The 19624-nt window shown below is 32.7% G+C and overlaps 2 protein-coding genes across 2 annotated transcripts; both read right to left on the minus strand.

Annotated features, from left to right (window-relative positions):
• Positions 1-2868: 2868 nt before the first annotated feature.
• LOC134272075 (probable serine/threonine-protein kinase kinX) lies at positions 2869-8176 on the minus strand. The gene is made up of 7 exons (XM_062754310.1): positions 8126-8176; positions 7352-7426; positions 6470-6558; positions 6237-6282; positions 3548-5581; positions 3254-3355; positions 2869-2952 (listed from the first exon to the last, which is right to left on the minus strand). The coding sequence occupies exons 1-7, from the start codon at positions 8174-8176 to the stop codon at positions 2929-2931; spliced, it is 2421 nt and encodes an 806-aa protein (XP_062610294.1). The 3' UTR covers positions 2869-2928.
• Positions 8177-9901: 1725 nt separating this feature from the next.
• LOC134272088 (G protein pathway suppressor 2-like) lies at positions 9902-19619 on the minus strand. Its single transcript, XM_062754328.1, has 11 exons — positions 19568-19619; positions 19054-19174; positions 18718-18824; positions 18433-18557; positions 16710-16812; positions 16333-16456; positions 13524-13748; positions 12986-13089; positions 12663-12758; positions 11964-12044; positions 9902-10347 (listed from the first exon to the last, which is right to left on the minus strand). The coding sequence occupies exons 2-11, from the start codon at positions 19148-19150 to the stop codon at positions 10279-10281; spliced, it is 1131 nt and encodes a 376-aa protein (XP_062610312.1). The 5' UTR covers positions 19151-19174; positions 19568-19619; the 3' UTR covers positions 9902-10278.
• Between the last annotated feature and the right edge of the window lie 5 nt (positions 19620-19624).

The raw sequence follows: 19624 nt of genomic DNA on the forward strand, positions 1-19624 counted from the left end.
GGCGTGTTATAAGATGACAGTAAACGTTCTAAAGATAGCTCAAAACGTTCCATTCGAACGGAAAATTTTACCACTTCAATGCGCTTCATTGTAAATATACAAATATACAAAATAAAGAATTATTTACTTTATGTTTGTTATTGCCATAAATGATATTTAACATTTATCAAATATTCATACATTTATGCCAAATAAATTATGTATGTTTTGTTACATATTTGTGTTTTTTTTTCCTTTCATCAGATTTATATAATCGAAATTGTTTTCACTTTTTAGTCTTCTATATTCATCCTATAGTCAAATGTTTTAATTTTCAATTCTAATGTTTTCACTCTTTAGTCTATAATATTTTCATTCTTTAGTCTATAGTGTTTTCACCCTAGTCTATAATGTTTTCACTCTATTGTATACTGTTTTCTGTATAATCATTAGTCTAGTGTTTTCACCCTATAGTCTACTGTAATCATTAGTCTAGTGTTTTCATTTTTTAGTCTAGTGTTTTCAATCTAGTTTAGTGTTATCACTCTTTAGTCTAGTGTTTTCACCCTTTAGTTAATAGTATTTTCATTCTTTAATCTAGATTTTTTTCCACTCATAAGTTTACAGTGTTGCCACTCTTTAGTCTAGAGATTGCACTTATTGTCTAGTGTTTTCTGTCTTTTATCTAAGAGTTTTTACTCTTTCAGTGCTTTTACTCTTTTATCTATTGTTTTCAGTCTTGAGTTTTCATTCTTTATAGTCTTGTGTTTTCACTCTATGGTCTAGTGTTTTCACTCTTTAGTCTAGTATTTTCACTCTTTAATCTAGTGTTTTCTTTAATCTAGTGTTTTCTTTCATCTAGTGTTTTCATTCTTTAGTCTTGTGTTTTCACTATAAAGTCTAGTGTTATCATTCTTAAGTCTACTGTTATCACTCTTTAGTTTATAGTGTTTTCACTCTTTAGTCTATAGTGTTTTCACTCATAAGTCTATTAATAGTGTTTCCCTTTCCACTCATTAGTCTAGAAATTTCACTTGATAGTCTAGTGTTTTCTGTCTTGTATCTAGAGTTTTTACTCCATAATCCATGCAGTGCTTTCACTCTTTTATCTATTGTTTTCAGTCTTGAATTTTCATTCCTTAGTCTAGTGTTATCACTCTTTAATACAATGTTGTAACTCTTTAGTCTAATGTGTGTCACTCTCATTTTAATGTTTTCACTCTTTAGTCTAGTGATTGCACTTTATTGTCTACTGTTTTACTCTATTATCTAGAGTGTTTTTACTCCACAATCTAGAGCTTTCAATCGCTATATCATCTATTATTTTCTCTCTATAGTCTTGTATTTTCTAGTCTAGTGTTTCCCTCTATAGACTAATGTTCAATCTAGACTTAAAACAAAAGTGACACTAAACTCTCTTCTCGTCTCAAAATCCAATTCATTCACAGTAAAACAGTACACACTAATAATAGGAATCGGCATTAAAAGAATGCAGAATTGATGAGCTGTAGGCATAAATATGAAACGATTGCATGCCAAACTGTATAGTATGGACGATTATTTAACCGTTTCTTATTGTCTTGCCAACACCAACAGAAGACACGTAATTTAGGTTAACTAGGTCTGTGCTTATGATATGACTGGTGATTATCTGAACTATAATGAGGTGACATTGTAGTAAAACATAGATATGGTCACCAAGACTGTCACGAAGACCTAGTTATAACAAAATATATAGCTTATTAAAGAAAGATTGCGAACAAGGCGAGGACAATCCCCTGTTCTGAGATAGTTTATTTCTTGATTTTCAAAATTCATGGACTTTTCTTTTCAATAATTATGTCAGTATCGTCATATTTGAACCATCTACATTGTTGAATAACTTACAGACTAATAATGTGCTCATAAAGTTATAGCATATTCAGTTGAAACTGGGTTTATCAGAGCCATTTAAAATTATTTCATTCACTCCCAAGAAACTCGTTCTTTAAAACCACTCTAAAACACTCAACGGTGCAAAATTCCGTAGCGTAGCGAACCCAATGTAGCGGCAGGGCATGGTACAAGGGTACGTTCTTTCACCTGCACTATTCGAAATATATGTACATGTGTATTCTTAACAGTACTGGTGGAACCAATACATGTTCTTAAAGATAAAACATACATCTCCAAAACGGATTGATTGTTGCATACAACCTTTTAATTTTGAAGAAAGTTAACCATAAAAAAGCCACGAGTTGTTATACAGACAAAATTCATAATGTACCAACATATTGCCCTGGTTTCCCACACACAGCATGATCTCCATAAGCCGACTAACTCTCTCAAGATGATGGCCTCTACAAAGGCACGTCGCGGGTTCGAATCCTAATGTGGGATGTGGTGACCGATCTTTCGGATGAGACCGTTTATACCGAGGTCTCATGTCGCAGTAGGTGCTGGCACGAAAAAGACCCTTTCCTGCTCAATGACCCTGAGTGCCAAGTATAGGACAAAATTTGCAGCTCTTCGCCGGCAAGTGGTGGCGTCTCCAAATGAGTGAAAAATTCTCGAGAGGGACGTTAAACACCATAGAATCAATCAATCTACAAAGGCCTTTAAATAAATGTAAATTAAGGGGAAAGTGTGAGCGAGGCAATATTTTTAAAGAGTAGGAAGTCCATAATTTTTTGCTCATATGGCTGCCGAAGCAACATCAGGAATGATTACCGACAATAGATTTTTTTGAAATTTAAGTTTTCACTAAAATTGCAGAATAGTATTCATATATCCAATATATATCAGCATCATTACTGTAGGATTTGCAAGTGGCTACGAAATGAATACATCCTCATAAAAATCAAACTCTCTATACATGTAATATAATTTATTTTTCTTTCAGAAGGAAATGTTGTTTCTTTAAAACAAAGTTATAGTTTAATACTGTTTTATCTTCTCTCATGCTTCTCTTCACTGGACAGTTTTTCCAGAATCCTGCATCAAAAGAAAAGAAAGTAAATAAAAATGTTTTAATTACTTCTTTTTAGAATAAAATGGAACATGATTGATATCAGAATAGAAGAGTTTGACATCATTCACAAATTTTAGTTGTATTTTTTAAGAAATCACTTAAAAGAAATATTTGTAAAAGGGGTTAAGATACCATTTTAGAATGCAATAAAATAATAGAGACATTTGTTAAAAGAAATGTTTCCTTTAAAACATGAATTATACAGGTACAACTTTTTTTCCATATAAAGTTAGAAATTAAAGAAAACATGTAGTTTTGCTATACCTTAAAATAATCTATGCCAAAGAAGAATAGCTTTCTTGGGCCAAACAGGCCTTCATCATCATCGTCATCATCATCGTAAAAATAATCATCCTTATTCAAAATCTAAAAGTTTTAAAATAGGACAGTTTAGTTTTATATTTTAATGAAACTTTGTATATTAACTTTCAAAAACGTATTAAAAGATTATAGTATATAAGTAAAGAAAGTGTGTAAATGCATGAACATTTTAACCATTCTCTTTTGCCCTCTTAATTGTAACACATATTTTATCCGCAAATGACCATTTTTAAATACCTCAAGTATTATCTTCTGATCCTTGATTTCTAGTTCTGTTGTATCTGCTATATCCGCTCCATTTAGTTCCTCAACAACTGTATCATTTTCATTTGGTTCCTTGACAATAACATTCTTCCCATTGGGCTCCTCAACAACTACTAGTATATCCTTTTCATTTGGTTCTTCAACAACTGTATCCTTTTCATTCGGTTCCTTGACAATTATGTCCTTTTCTTTTGGTTCCTTGACAACTATATTATTTTCATTTGGTTCCTTGACAACTATATTATTTTCATTTGGTTCCTCAAAAACTTCATCCTTTTTATTTGGCTCCTGGAAAATTGTATCCCTTTCATTTGGTTCCTCAACAATTATTTGCTTTTCATCTTGTTCCTCGACAACTATATCCTTTTCATTTGGTTCCTTGACAACTATGTCCTTTCCATTCAGTTCTTCAACAGCTTTATCCTTTTCATTTGGTTCCTTGATAACTATATCCTTTTCTTTTGGTTTCTCAACACCTATATCCTTTTCATTTGGTTCCTCAGCAACTTTATCCTTTTCATATGGTTTCTCAACACCTATATCCTTTTCATTTGGTTCCTCAACAACTTTATCCTTTTCATCTTGTTCCTCAACAACTATATCCTTTTCATTTGGTTCCTTGACATTTATGTCCTTTCCATTCAGTTCCTCGACAACTATATTGTTTTCATTTGGTTCCTCGACAACTATATTATTTTCATTTGGTTCCTCAACAGCTATGTCCTTTCCATTTGATTCCGCAACACATATGTCCTTTCCATTCGGTTCATTGGCAACTATATCCTTTTCATCTGGTTTCTCAACAACTTTATCCTTTCCATTTGGTTCCTCAACAACTATATTGTTTTCATTTGGTTCCTCAACTCCTATATCCTTTTCATTTGGTTCCTCAACAACTTTATCCTTTTCATTTGGTTCCTTGATAACTATATCCTTTTCATTTTGTTCCTCAACAACTATATCCTTTTCATTTGGTTCCTCGACAACTATGTCCTTTCCATTCAGTTCTTCAACAACTTTATCCTTTTCATTTGGTTCCTCGACAACTACATTTTTTTCAAGTGGTTCCTTGACAACTATATTGTTTTCATTCAGTTCCTCAACAACTGTGTCCTTTCCATTTGGTTCTTCAACATTTTTATCCTTTTCATCTGGTTCCTCGACAACTATATCTTTTTCATTTGGTTTCTCAACAACTTTGTCCTTTTCATTTGTTTCCTTGACAATTATATCCTTTTCATTTCGTTCCTTGAAAATTATATCCTTTCCATTCGCTTCTACAACAACTATACCCTTTTCATTTGGTCCCAAGACAACTATATCCTTTCCATTCGTTTCTTCAACAACTTTATCCTTTTCATTTGGTTCCTTGACAACTATGTCCTTTTCATTTGGTTCCTCAACAACTATGTCCTTTTCATTTGTTTCCTTGACAATTATATCCTTTTCATTTTGTTCCTTGATAATTATATCCTTTCCATTTGGTTCTTCAACAACAATATCCTTTTCATTCGGTTCATTGACAACAATATCCTTTTCATTTGGTTCCTTGACAACTATGTCCTTTTCATTTGGTTCCTTGACAACTATATCCTTTCCATTTGGTTCCTTGACAACTATGTCCTTTTCATATGGTTCCTCAGCCACTTTAGCCTTTCCATCTGGCTCTTCAATGACTTTATACTCTCCGTCTTTTTTGTCATCCACTTTATCCTCATCCTCCTTACCCCGGACTTCTTGATTGTCACATGCTTTTAGCTGAACTGCTGGTTTGACAAATGCTTCTGATTTTTTAGACACTTTTGCTTTACACACTACTGACTTCTCAGTATCTGCAAGTGATATTGCTATTTTTTCATCCTTTGCTGACTCCTCAAATATAAAACTAATTTTCTTCACATCCTTTGGGGTTTCTGGAACAAGGACTTTCTTCTTATCTCCAAATGGTTTTAGATAAAATGCCTTTTTTGTATCCCTGGGATCTTTTTGTTTGGTGCATTCACCACTCTAAAAAGTGGGTAAAATAAGTTAATATACATTTTCCTTTCATAATAAATTTAATGATATAATCTTACTGCCATATTCTTTTGGTTTTAGAAGGAGACATTATCTTCAATACGGCCAAGCTTAAAAAATCTTTGTTTGCAGTTGTCGACCTATAATTTTTAGACTGGGTAGGTAGGTAGGCATTCTTTGTTTTTTAAATTGTCTTCAGATTTTTGTTAGATAACAAATAATAGAGCTTTTCAAAGGCCTACTAAAGATGAATAAGTTCCACTATTATTTTAAAAAACTGATTGATAAAAACAAAAGTCAAAAACTGAAAATGAAATAGTTTCAATATCCTGAAAAAGTGAAAGAAATAATTTACTAAATGGCTAAAAAAAGTTTGCGTCAGATGCATTTTCATTGGGTCGGTAGGCAACTGAAAACAAACAAATTTTTATTTTAGGCCTAATTTACTGAAAATTTTAATGAGTAAATCACTGCTGTTTAATGTAGATATATAATATATCAATCATTTTACCACAACTTTCCTTATGCTTTCTCTTTCAATAGAGGCCTTTGCCACTTCCCTTGCCACACATAAATATACATCTGTGCAACAATATCCATTCAGTATTTGAAAAGAGAAAGGCGAATTCTAAACGCATACTCTTACCCAGTTTTTAACCGCCTCATCTCCAAAGTCTAAAAGTGTTGTAAATCTGCAAAATATAAAGGTGTCTAAAGGTGTTGTAAATCTGTACAAATATACTTAGTAGATGAATTCAATATTTTATAGTTTTGCATTATGTGTAAGTATCACCGATTAGGATACATAGGACAATATACAGTGTAGTTTAATTCATGTATATAATGATAATTTTTGGGTCAGTGATTGTATTATCCTACCTGTTGTCATTTGTGTTGTTATTTTTCTTCACTTCTGCAATTTCTTTCTCCAACTTTTTCTTCATCTCTTTTTTCTGCTTTTGTTCCTCCTACCAGATAAAATAAAGATTCTGTGAGTTTCATCAAATTTCACTCAGTGGTAGGACAAAAGGAGTTGCGGATAAGAGATGGGTACCCCAAAGCGTAACAGACAGACAGACGGACGGACTGCTAGACGGATTAACGGACGGACATACCAATTACTATATACCCTTCCGCTTTTCAAGGAGAGGGGGGATAAAAAAAAGTCGGGTTAATATAAAACATCAACATGAAAATGGCTGAAGTTTATTTCATGATCTTACAAAAACCATTGTCACAAAATTATACAGTAAATCATGCTAATAGCGAGGTTTCAGGAACATGCCATTTTGATTTGTTATATTCTTTAAGGTTATTCGATATATCTCTTAAGATAACAACCCCCGGTATGTTAAATACCAGAGGATTGATAATGAAATCACGTCGCTTTCAGCGTGAATTCATTTTAAGCATGTTGTTAAAACCGTGTTTGATGTTAAGTTGTTGGGAAAAAAAAACGTAAACATTTTAAACCATTCATAAAATAAAGGTATTCTAATTTCTAAAAAGTAAAAATCTGTTGTTAATCAAAAGAAGTTCATTATATATTACGCATCACACTCGTATATAATTTCTATTATATAACTAATATATAATTTCTTATATTTCAACTTATGTTATACGATATAAATTTCTTTATAGTTAAATTCTGTAACTTAAACACAGACAATTTCTATTATGCATCATGTATAATTTTTACTATATAACTTATACATAGATAATTTCTATAAGCTAACTTATACATCGATAATTATTCTGTACCTCTATACGCCTTTCTTCCTCTTCTACAGCATCAACCCATGAATAATCAAACTTTAGGATCTTGAGTTTTGTGTCCTGGAAATATTCATTTGAACAATACGTTGTAAATATTTGATAAATTGATTGCATTGAAAAGATTCAGGGGCAGTTGTCAAAAAAAATCTGATTGAATTCTGAAGGCATGAATAGGCGGAAGAAGTAAACTGAAAGGGGGAAGGAGGCTAATTGAAAGAGAAAAATTTCAAACCTAAAAAAAAAAATTGACAAGCATTGGAAAATATTTTCAAACCCTGAAAATCCTATTTCAGTGGTAGTTAAGATCGAAATTGTTTCAGTTTCATATGCTACCACTAACCCTTCTTTGACTACTAGTATACTGCAACAAACAGTGGGGGATGGAACCGGCCTTTCAATGAAACTGTTGTTGCTACGTACATAAGCCCCCTAAGACCCCCCCCCCCCTTCCCGATTCCGACGCCTATTGTATGGTAATAAAAACTACATTCCATAAATTTGCCGATTAACAGTATACATGCATAGAAAACTTTTTTGTTTTGCTTGTCAAGTTTTTCTTTTTGTGATATAGTGTCCAATGTTCGGAGATACCCCCCTCGTTCTTCCCAACTGAAAGGCCCTTGAAGATATTTAAAAGCCGAATACCACAGGGCCAGCTCCATGATTTTATTCCTGGAAAGGAGGGGGGGGGGGTCCACATCATTGAAATATTAGGAAGAACAAGATTTACAAAAAAAAGGATTTAATTTAAAAACTTACCACATCTGTGACAGGGTTCTCTCCAAAATCCAAAACTGCGTTATAGTCCATGGTACGAAAAAAGACAGTTATAAATCGTTGACTTTTACCTAGATCTGTGTTTTGCCACTCGACTTCGCTTTTTGTTGTAGTGACGATTGTTGCGTCACAACGATTGTTACGTTTAAGCGGTCCTGTTATGATGACGTCACGTTTTTGTCTTTTTCAACAGAAAAAGAGGATGGGTGGATCAAACCTTTTATCAAAGAAATTTCACGCATATCCACTTCTGTGTTAATTATTAATACCTACCGCTGATCCTTTATTGCTGCAGTAACTTTCCTGTTTACATTACATAGTCGGTACATGAATAACTTGAAACACAGGAATTCAACACCTTTTTCGATGTTCAAAAGGGGATGCGATTGCAGACGATGCATTCCCCGTTCGATGCAATGAATTGGTAATTAATTCATCTGAAGCTTGAAGGTCATTGCTGTATTAAAGAATTAATGATGTTGCATTTTACAGTCAAAGTAATTTACTCAAAGGATGTTCAATGTCAGGTGCATCCACCAACAAAAATCGCCCGTTTGGGAGGAAAACGGGGCACAACTCTTCTCTTCGAAATCCATATAAAAGAAAACTACTCTTATACAAGCTTTGTTTGTTGTTTAACGTCAGGTGGAGGGCTGCAAATATTAGCCATATACTTGGCACTAAAGGCCATTAAGCAGTAATGAATTTTTTTTCCCTGTACCAACCCTCCCCCATCCAAATTTTATATGGTCGCATCCAAAAGACCAGTCTCCACGTCCGGCATAGGCACCTCCCCTTCACCCATTCACTTTACTAAATTATTGAACTTGTTTGCATCTGTAGCAACGCATAGCGAACTGTCAATTCATATACCAGTTTCTGTCCTTAATCTAAACAAAACCACAAAATCTACACTGTTAATGTAATTCGGTGAATTTCAAAAATAACAAACAAAAATACTTTAACTATTTTAATACAATATTACAATATATACATTGGATTGTAACATAATCAGCACTTACAATATTTATGCTATACAACAAGGCAATAACTCACAATGGAAAAATCCAAATTTGACATGATCTTGAACTCATTATCTTTCAGCAATGCACATAGTAATATTTTCAAAAATAAATGTTTCAGGGAAAACATGTGATAAATTCACATTTTTCCACCAACTTCTGAACAATTCAGAATTGAAAAAGAAAATATGTCATTATCAGAATTAAAAAGAACATTACATATCATATCTATCATATTTGCTTTAACTGTATTACAATATTTTGTACAATGCATTTGAAACAGTTTAGGCCCTATTCTAAAGGTCTGGCTTGTCATCTTAATTAACAAGTAAGTTAGAGGAAAGGGATTTCTCATTGGTTTAAGAAAATGCTAAAGCTTAATACAGTCAAACCTTCTTATCTTGAAAATGGAGGCTTTGAGAAAAAACATCTGATGATTATAGATATCGGAATAAAATACTAATAATAAGGGGCAGGAACTTCCGAATCGCTTCAACATAGTCATGGTATTCAAGATATCAGTGTTCCAGATATCAAACTTCATTTCACTTAGTTTTTGTAGAAAGATTGTCCACTTTTTCAATTCATCGTAGATGAATTTGAAGATCATGATTTAGGGAGTACCATATTCCTATTTACAAAGTCAGAATTAGTACATCTGAGTGAGTATTCTGCCCCCCCCCCCCCACCCCAAAAAATCTTAAGTTTTAAAATTTAAAAAAAACAAAAACATTTTCATTAAAATAAAAAATTTAAGTGTGCTAAAAATAAATATTTTACATATCTCTGTATGTCATGTTATGTAAGTTATGTAATGTTATATAAGTAATATGAGTAAGATGGACAAACGTTGTCAATCAGTCCAAATTTGAAAAATTGGATCAACCAACAGCCATGAAAACAATAAAGCTGTTTCCCTTGTGAAAAAAACAAGCATACTGACAATAACCTCATTATAACTGAGGGCTTACTTTAAATGACTATATTGTACAACAACAACAAAACGTGACCAATATTCATTTCCAACTGATGACCTTCAACTGTTCTCAGTGTACACCTAGTCTCCATGAATCTGCAGTGAAGCGTGCTGACCCCGTGGTGAAGGCATTTTTCTCAAAAATATCTTCCCGGATGCTGACCACTCATGTGATGCTGGGGTCTGGACTGATTGGTGTAATTTGGCTGTGATAAAAAAATAGAAATTTATTGGGTCAGATGTTTTGATCAGACATCGTCAGATTTTAAAGTAGTAGGTTTTAACAATGCAAAGGAAATCAAAGGACAAACATAATTTTGCATTTGCAGGTTTTCTTTGACAGTATGATGAGCTTTATAAACAACATTAACTTAATAAATTTTCAACACTTTTTTTTTCTTTGTCTCATCCATGCTTTATTGTAAATACTTTATGAAATATCCTCTCTACATTGTTTTGTACAGTTTATGAGAATAAACTATTGTCTATTGTCATAACGTAATGACTTAAACTATAAAATGGGACACAAACTTCAATCAAGCTATATGTGCATATGGTAAAAATGCACTAATTACACAATGGTATATATGTAGTCACTTTCCTGTTTACTTTACATATTATGTAATTACAGAATTCTTCACCACTTCAGTGTCAAATTAAAAGTCATTTAGACCATCATTGGTAGGGGTGTGCAATATTACCGGTATATCGGTATATTGCGGTATTATCCACCACGATAATATATCGCGATATGAAAATCAGATACCGGTATTTCACGATATTTATAAAAATATATAAAAACCTCCTTTATTGTAGAAACTGTTAAAATAAAACTGGAAACTTCTAAGTCTTTTTTCTTTCTCTTTGAAAGAATTCTTCGTCAGTTTCGTTCGGGAGAGAAAGAGAGAGGAGAGAGAGAGGGGGGTGGAAGCTTTGAATTCACTGTTGCAGTTTTGAATATCTTACTTTGAAATAAAAGTACTAATTCATAAGACTTTAAAATAAAATTTATAAGGAAGAAAATATATAAAACATTTTTACAGGGTGTATACCATATGCATTGCGGTTCTCAAAATCTCACATTGAATCTACACGATCGACATCGCGGTGAAATGTCAAGTTAAATATACATGTACATATTACAAGTAAATGGTCATCCATGTTTTCACTTGTAGCAGTGTTGTTTGAATTATTTTTAATAACTTTCATGCCATTTTAAACACCTTATGCTATAGCAGGAGCATGTATATATTAAAACAGGCCATTTCCTGATTGTACGTCTTGATGTGAAATTAGGTCGGGTTAGACTAAATTACCAAAACGCACGAAAACAGGTCAATTTCTTTCTGGTTTTTTAAATTTTATTTTGTAACCACACGAAAATTATTTTCATATAGGCCTAATCTGTATATTGTTTTAATCTTTAATAACATTTTATTACTTATTAAACCCCCCCCCCCCCAAAAAAAAAGAATTCAATGAAAAAAGATTACATAATCTGTAAAAAATTTTATTTCAATGTTAAAATTCTCCAAGAGAGTTCATCTTGTTTTACTATTTTACCTGGAAGTTGATTAAAAGTAAAGTGCTAATTTGGTGTGCAATCAATGTCTTATCCCTCCTCCCGCTTTTAAACTTAAAGATAAATTCAAATAGTCTTTGAACTTGACAGCATTTCAAACATTCTGCTCAAATTTATTTATGATAATTAATCTACAATATATTGCAATATATTGCAATATTCAAAGTAAAATATTGCAATATATCGCAATATGGATTTCCTTCGCAATACCCAACTCTAATCATTGGTCCTGCTACTGACCTGATTTATATTGGGGGGCTGGTACTGGGTGGTGGAGTTAGGGGTCTGGCCCCTAGCAGCATAACCAGTTACAATACTGCCCTGAAAAACAAATTACAGTTTATTTAACTTACATGTATCTCAAATATCAGCTTTTTGTTTGTTTGTTTTATTTTTATCTAATTTATAAATATTTATAGATATAAATACTTGGGTATCTAAAAGTTTCATATAATTTAATATTCTGGTACATGTAACACAAAGTTTCAAATAATGAGGTTTTGACTGTATTTCATTATTAGTTTGAGCCAATTCTAAACCAATGTCATGATATGCATGCCTTAAATAACAGGAATTTCAATGTAAATAAGGAAGTTTTTTAAAGGGATGGAAAACCCAGAATGAATTCATGTAATTAATAAATGATAGGATTTGATTTTTATAAACAATGATAAACATGTACCTAAATTTTGTTACTTGATGAAATGGTAATCCCTTATAAATAAATCATAAGCCTTCTTACCATACATGTAGGTATCAATTTCTTTTTACATCTTTGAATATATTGATTATCAGCTCTTAAATTAATAATCATTCGGAACTAGTCAAAATTTGGAACTGGCCAAACAGCTGAATGCAGATATTTTTTCCTGAACTATTTCAGCAAAGGGACAAAGTCATGGTACTTAGAACAAATTGTATGAGACAGTAAAATCTTGCCTTAGACTGCTGTTGCTGCTGCTGCATTTGCAATGACTGGTGCATGATGGGTTGCTGTGCTGCCATTGGTGCAACGCCTCTGATGGCTGATCCCTGCTAATAAAATGAAAAAAAAAAATCATCAAGTGAATATCATTAATTAAAGTTCACTTTTAATACATCTTATTAATAGAGAATAGACTCATATACATGTACAGTATTACTTAATATCATTATTTTACTCATAATAGTATTAAAACAAAACATTATACAATAAACAAACTCAATTAAGACACACACACCCTAAATAAAATGAGATAGAGACAATCATATAGAACACATACTTGTTGCAATTTATATTTTTCTTCATTAAAACCAGATTGCTGATTGGCATGTTCAAGTTGTTTCTGCAGGGGGATATTTGAGCCATGTTGAGTGGCTATATAACCTAAAATAGAAAAGACAACATGATGACAAATAATTTTCTTCAAACCGACAGGATATCTTATGCAAAAATTGTTCGGTCAATAAAGTTCAACCTTTTGTGTGGGGAATAATGATTATATCAGAACTTCAAGGTTAAAAATATCCCAAAGAATTCTGAATACGTTTGCTTATAGTATATTACTGTAAACCAACTATTTTTTGCAAGAATTCTTATCTCCCGATTGCTCAGCCTGATAATCCATAAACCACTATTAATTTTTCACAACTTAGAAAATAAAAAAAAAAAACAAAATTGAATATATATGGTTAAATGTCGATAAATACTTCTGACTCAAAAAAGGTTAGGTAGTGAAAGTCACAGATTTTACTATCTTGTAAATAGAAGTTGGTGTACAATTCATGCTTTCAACTCTAGATCTTGTGGAATGTTCACACCTGGTTGCTGCATCCTGTACCCTGGGTAACCAGACTCTTGGAGCTGTTTGGATTGCTGATGTGCGTAGGGATTGGAGTAGGAGGAGAACGCGGACTGTCCCCCGGGGTTGTACTTGACCGGAGACTTACTGGGGACATAGCCCGCCTGCTGATAGGCATGACTAGAAGCCGACTGACTGGGGTACACAGGTCCAGCCTGGGTCTGGGGGAAGTTAGAGGGCTGCTCTGTAAAAAAAATGTTAAAACAGTACAGAAGAAAATATTTTATAAGGCTTAAACATTGTTAAAGACCAGTAGGTTTCTCTCTCTTAAATATACTGAATGATCAGATGGAAATATGTCATTCTTCTATCACCAGCATAGAGGAGCAATTACAATCATACAGAAATTTTTATTGTCTTGAAATTCCATGGAAATAACAAGTACTTATTATGCCACTGGTGCTGTTTTCATATGGGTAAATCAATATGAAACTTGTTCTATCTGGAAGTATCAAAGTCAGAAAAACTGTACTGCCTCTCATTGTTAAACATATATATTTTATAATCAGTTTGATGAAATTCTTATGTTCTAAATTTATCTTTCTTTTCTTTGTTTGTTTGCTAATTTCATTGAATTAAAAAAACAAACAAGAGGCCCATGGGCCACATCGCTCACCTGAGCACTAAGGGTAGGAAAAAGTAGAAAATGGCTTTTTATTGTAAAGTTTAAATCCAAAAGTATTCCCATGACCAATCATGGATTTGCTATTTTTTAGAAAATGATTTTTAAAGAATTTTCCTATATATATCTTTAAACTTTGGTCGGCCATTTTGGCCCCGCACTACACCCGGGGGTCATGATTTGAACAAATTTGAATCTACACTATTTGAGCATGCTTAGATATAAATATGATGAATTATGGCTTTGTCATTCTTGAGAAGAAGATTTTTAAAGAATTTTCCTATATATTTCTATGTAAAACTTTGGTCGGCCATTTTGGCCCCGCCCTACCCCCGGGGGTCATGATTTGGACAAACTTGAATCTACACTACTTGAGCATGCTTCCATTTAAATATGATGAATTATGGCTTTGTCATTCTTGAGAAGAAGATTTTTAAAGAATTTTCCTATATATTTCTAAGTAAAACTTTGGTCAGCCATTTTGGCCACGCCCTACCTCCAGGGGTCATAATTTGAACAAATTTGAATCTACACTACCTGAGCATGCTTCCATATAAATATGATGAATTATAGCTTTGTCATTCTTGAGAAGAAGATGTTTAAAGAATTTTCCTATATACAATGTATTTCTATGTAAAACTTTTGTCGGCCATTTTGGCCCCGCCCTACCTCCGGGGGTCATGATTTGAAGAAACTTGAATTTACACTACCTGAGCATGCTTCCACATAAATATGATGAATTATGGCTTTGTCATTCTTGAGAAGAAGATTTTTAAAGAATTTTCCTATATATTTCTATGTAAAACTTTGGTCAGCCATTTTGGCCCCGCCCTACCCCCGGGGGTCATAATTTGAACAAACTTGAATCTACACTACCTGAACATGCTTCCACATAAATATGATGAATTATGGCTTTGTCATTCTTGAGAAGAAGATTTTTAAAGAATTTTCCTATATATTTCTATGTAAAACTTTGGTCGGCCATTTTGGCCCCGCCCTACCCCCGGGGGTCATGATTTGAACAAACTTGAATCTACACTACCTGAGCATGATCCCAAATAAATATGATCAATAATGGCAATGTCATTCTTGAGAAGAAGATTTTAAAAGAATTTTCCTATATATTTCTATGTTAAACTTTGGTCGGCCATTTTGGCCCCGCCCTACCCCGGGGGGTCATGATTTGAACAAACTTGAATCTACACTATCTGAACATGCTTTCATACAAATATGATGAATTATGGCTTTGTCATTCTTGAGAAGAAGATTTTTAAAGAATTTTCCTGTACATTTCTATGTAAAACTTTGGTCGGCCATTTTGGCCCCGCCCTACCCCCGGGGGTCATGAATTGAACAAACTTGAATCTACACTACCTGAGCATGCTTCCATATAAATATGATGAATTATGGCTTTGTCATTCTTGAGAAGAAGATTTTTAATGAATTTTCCTATATATTTCTATGTAAAACTTTGGTCGGCCATTTTGGCCCTGGGCGTAATGATTTGAACAAATTTGAATCTACACTACCTGAGGATGTTTCCCCATGAGTTTCATCTTTCCTGGCACTGTGGTTCTTGAGAAGAAGATTTTAAAATATGCCACCAAATTTTGATTAATTCCCAATAATCTTTCCTTGTATGAGGGTGTGGCCCTTCATTTGAAGAAACTTGAATCCCCCTCACCCAAGGATGCTTTGTGGCAAGTTTGGTTGAAATTAGCCCAGCAGTTCTTAAGAAGGAGTCGAAAATGTGAAAAGTTTACAGACAGACGGACAGACAGAGGGACGGACAGACAGACGGACGCCGGACAAAATGTGATCAGAAAAGCTCACTTGAGCCTTCGGCTCAGGTGAGCTAAAAAGTTTGATCCAGATAGGGCATATAGTTACTTGGGTATGCACTTGTTCCAAAAAAAATAATTGAATCTCAAATGGAAATGTAGGTCAGATCCAGCATACAAAGCAAGCCAAGTAGTGTGCATACCTAGATGTATCACCCATGCCAGTCTGGTCAAGAATGGGCTTCAAGTTACATGGGAATGGATCTGCTCATTCAACTTTAACTGGGATGCAGACACCAATGCTGGAAGTATACCACAAGCTCATCTTGACTTTATTGGGGTTGAAATGAAAAATATTTACTTACTGTAGTCAGGCTGTGTGGAGTGGGGATAAGGGTGTGGCTTCTCTACAGCCATCATTTTGTTGCTATACTGATAGGACTGTGAGGGTGGGGGAGAGGGGCTACGTCCTCTTTTCATGCTCACTGGCTATAAAATGATAGAAATAAAAGTTTATCTTAATAATCTGATAATATTATCAAATGGTACTGAAAATTTAAATTTTGTTCCTTAAAAAATATTACCTCTTTAGCTACTAAAATTCTTGGCAACACAGAAATTAAATTATTACTTTTAACTTAAAAAAAGAAGTGTGTGATGTGATCAATTTAATGAAGTACAACATTCTTTGCATGCAAAACTTTTTTCCTTTGAAGTAAAGTGTTATTTAATACAAGCGTACCTGAACCATGCTGGTTGGCTGGGGCGGTCTGTATAACATAGGACGACCAGACATGGCATGAGGCAGACCTAGGACTGTACTGTGCTGCATAATCTGCAACTCACTGCATAAATCAAATGGAACACACTGTATACATCTAATCAATCTGCCAGGGGTTTTCCTACCATTTTTCAACAGGGTCCGGGGTCCGTAGAATTGGGAAAATTGACGCAAAATGCGTTCAAATTGGGAAAATTTTAAAAAGGAACAATTTTGTTATTTTCCTATATAAATGAAAATGATGGGACCAAAAGTGTCTTGTTTTACAACAGAGTGAACAACTGTAGACAGATATAAAGAGCTGCACATTATTCAGCTATTATTGGATAATAAGAAAAAAATGCAGAAAATAGTTTTATTGCTATATACACGTGTATTCATGTAAAAAAAAATGTTTAAACGGGTATTATAATTTTAATTGGAAAATGAAAAATTTAAGAAAATATAGTATTTTTAAGTTTTATTGATCATGGGTGAAATAAGGAAAAAAAAATTAAGAATTTTTTTTAGTTTTTATATAAATTATTCCATTCACAACTGAGAATAATATAATTTTTTCTTGTTGAATAATAAAAAAAAAAATGCAGGAAAACATTGTTTTGTTGTACTTTGCATTCATGATTGGAGTAAAAAATAACTTTAAAAATACTTTGAAATAATCTTTATGAAGTTAATTGTTATCTATATTGATTTTAGTGTGTAGTAACACTAATTATACCAAAGAAATAAAAACATAATATGTCTGAATAGGCTTATATTAATGAGAAGGAAGATAGAAAAGTAGGATGACAGATTTTGTGCGTTTAGGCAAATTAGTCAAACCCTTCCTATTTTTAGACAATGCAAGGAAGTCCACAGTAACTTTGGAATAAGCTCAATACAACTTTCATGATAACTATGTACAATCTTTAAATGATCAGTATAGGATTTATGTGACTTAAATGAAACATGTGATTTAATAACTAGTCATTTAACATCGTAGGTGATTTACCAAATGTGTTGCATCACTAATATTTATAGCTCGATGATCCGATCGCATGTTGACACCTGTTGAGATTTTCAGACGTCTTGCAGGGAAACAAATATTTCATTTCTTTCTGAACTCACTTAAAAAATTTTCTAAGGGTACAAAATTGGGAAAAAAAGATTCAGAATTGGGAAAATATGGCTGATTTTTTGATTGGGAATGGGTCCGGTAAACGGACCCAAAAATAAGCCAGGAAAACCCCTGATCTGCCCATCAAAAGAATCAAAATGTCAAGAACTTTTTTTCTCTTTATGAAATCCTGGGAAAAAAGTCCTTATGCATTGATTCTCTACGAAATATACTAAAATAATGTTTCAAAGTCTCTTTTATCTGTAAATTATCAAAATTAATTTGCTTAATCCATGATTAACTCTTTACGACAAAAGTGCCCATTATCCCTTTATAAATTTGTCAATTGGAAGAGTTTTTTGTGCAATTTTGCCCCCCCCCCCTTCCTCATCAATTTGGACTCAACTTAACAGTCTGAATGTCTAGTTTTCCCTTTAATATCTATAAAAAAATACCTACAGTATAATTCTTAATGAAAATGTTGGCTGTAATTAACACTCAATGATTTATATTCTACCTTTGTTCTTTCAATTCACTTGTTTAAAAAATGTATGCTGTAAACCCCTAAAAGCATTCTTTATTTTCTACCTTTGTTCTTTCAACTGAGCTTTTTTACGACTCTCGTCTTCTTGGTGCAAAACTTTCTTCAGCTGTGAGAACAGTTCATGCTTCTCTGTCTTAAGTTCTTCCATCTTTTTGTCAAGTTGGGCAATCTTACATAAAAAGAAAAATAAAAAAATTCTTTCTGAAGATTGTTTTATGAAAAGTTTGTTCAGTTACATAGTTGAACTTTAATTGCAGAAAAAACATTATTACATTGATTTCGGTTAAACATTAAATACCAATGGATTAAAAAAATAAACAAAGTTATACCTGTTCTTTTGTTTGTTCCAAAGTTAAACTGTCCTCTTGTTCTTTTTTCTTCCTCATCTCTTCTTCTTTCTTCAATCTTTCCATCATTATTGCATCTTGCTCTTGTGCTATTTGTGAAAATAATTATTGAAAAGTTTGTGAAATGTGAAACTAGAAACATTCATCTTATCTTAAGCATTAAAATATATTTGTTTTGTGTCTTAAATATAAATTGAATCATTCTTTCTTCTGTTCACACATATTATAAAATATAGACATCTTTATATGTATTGATAATTTTCATTTAAACAATCAACATCTCTTTCACTTAATTATTTTCCAAAAAAAATTAATCACCCTGTTTTTTCCTTTCTCTTTCCTTCATTATATGCCTTTTCAAGGCCTGGTACATTGTCTTTGTCATCTTTGGTCGGTCAATGAGTGCCCCTGGCATGATTGCTTGTATAGCTTTTAAGTCCTTTAAAGAAAACAGAATATTGGTTTTAGAAAAATTGATGGTTAATTTTTCTGAAATATCTTAAATTCAACATACAAATAATTCACTCCTTATGATATATGTCCTGAAAATAGTAACAGATTAAATTAATGACTTTGATTCAAAAATGAATAAAAAGATAAGATAAAGTTTTTGATTATTCAGTCATTGAAATTAAAGAAGGAAAATAATAAACTTCAAAACACAATGATGAGGAAATTCGAAATCAAACATTCTTTGATTTAATTTTATCGGAAATAACTATAAAATGTTTCATTCTCTGGTTCTTATTGGTAATTTACTTAAAAATTAACAAAACAGTTTGCCATAAGTCATTTTTGATCAGTGTCAGTGCAAATTTCTCTCAATATTTACCTTCCCGAATTAGAAAATTACTTTGGAACTCTTCTGTAAAAGAAATCAAATTTCATA

Source organism: Saccostrea cucullata, unplaced genomic scaffold (assembly GCF_032062105.1).
Source record: "Saccostrea cucullata isolate Sc308-1 unplaced genomic scaffold, CSIRO_AGI_Scuc_v1 ctg2232, whole genome shotgun sequence".
Lineage (NCBI taxonomy): Eukaryota > Metazoa > Mollusca > Bivalvia > Ostreida > Ostreidae > Saccostrea > Saccostrea cuccullata.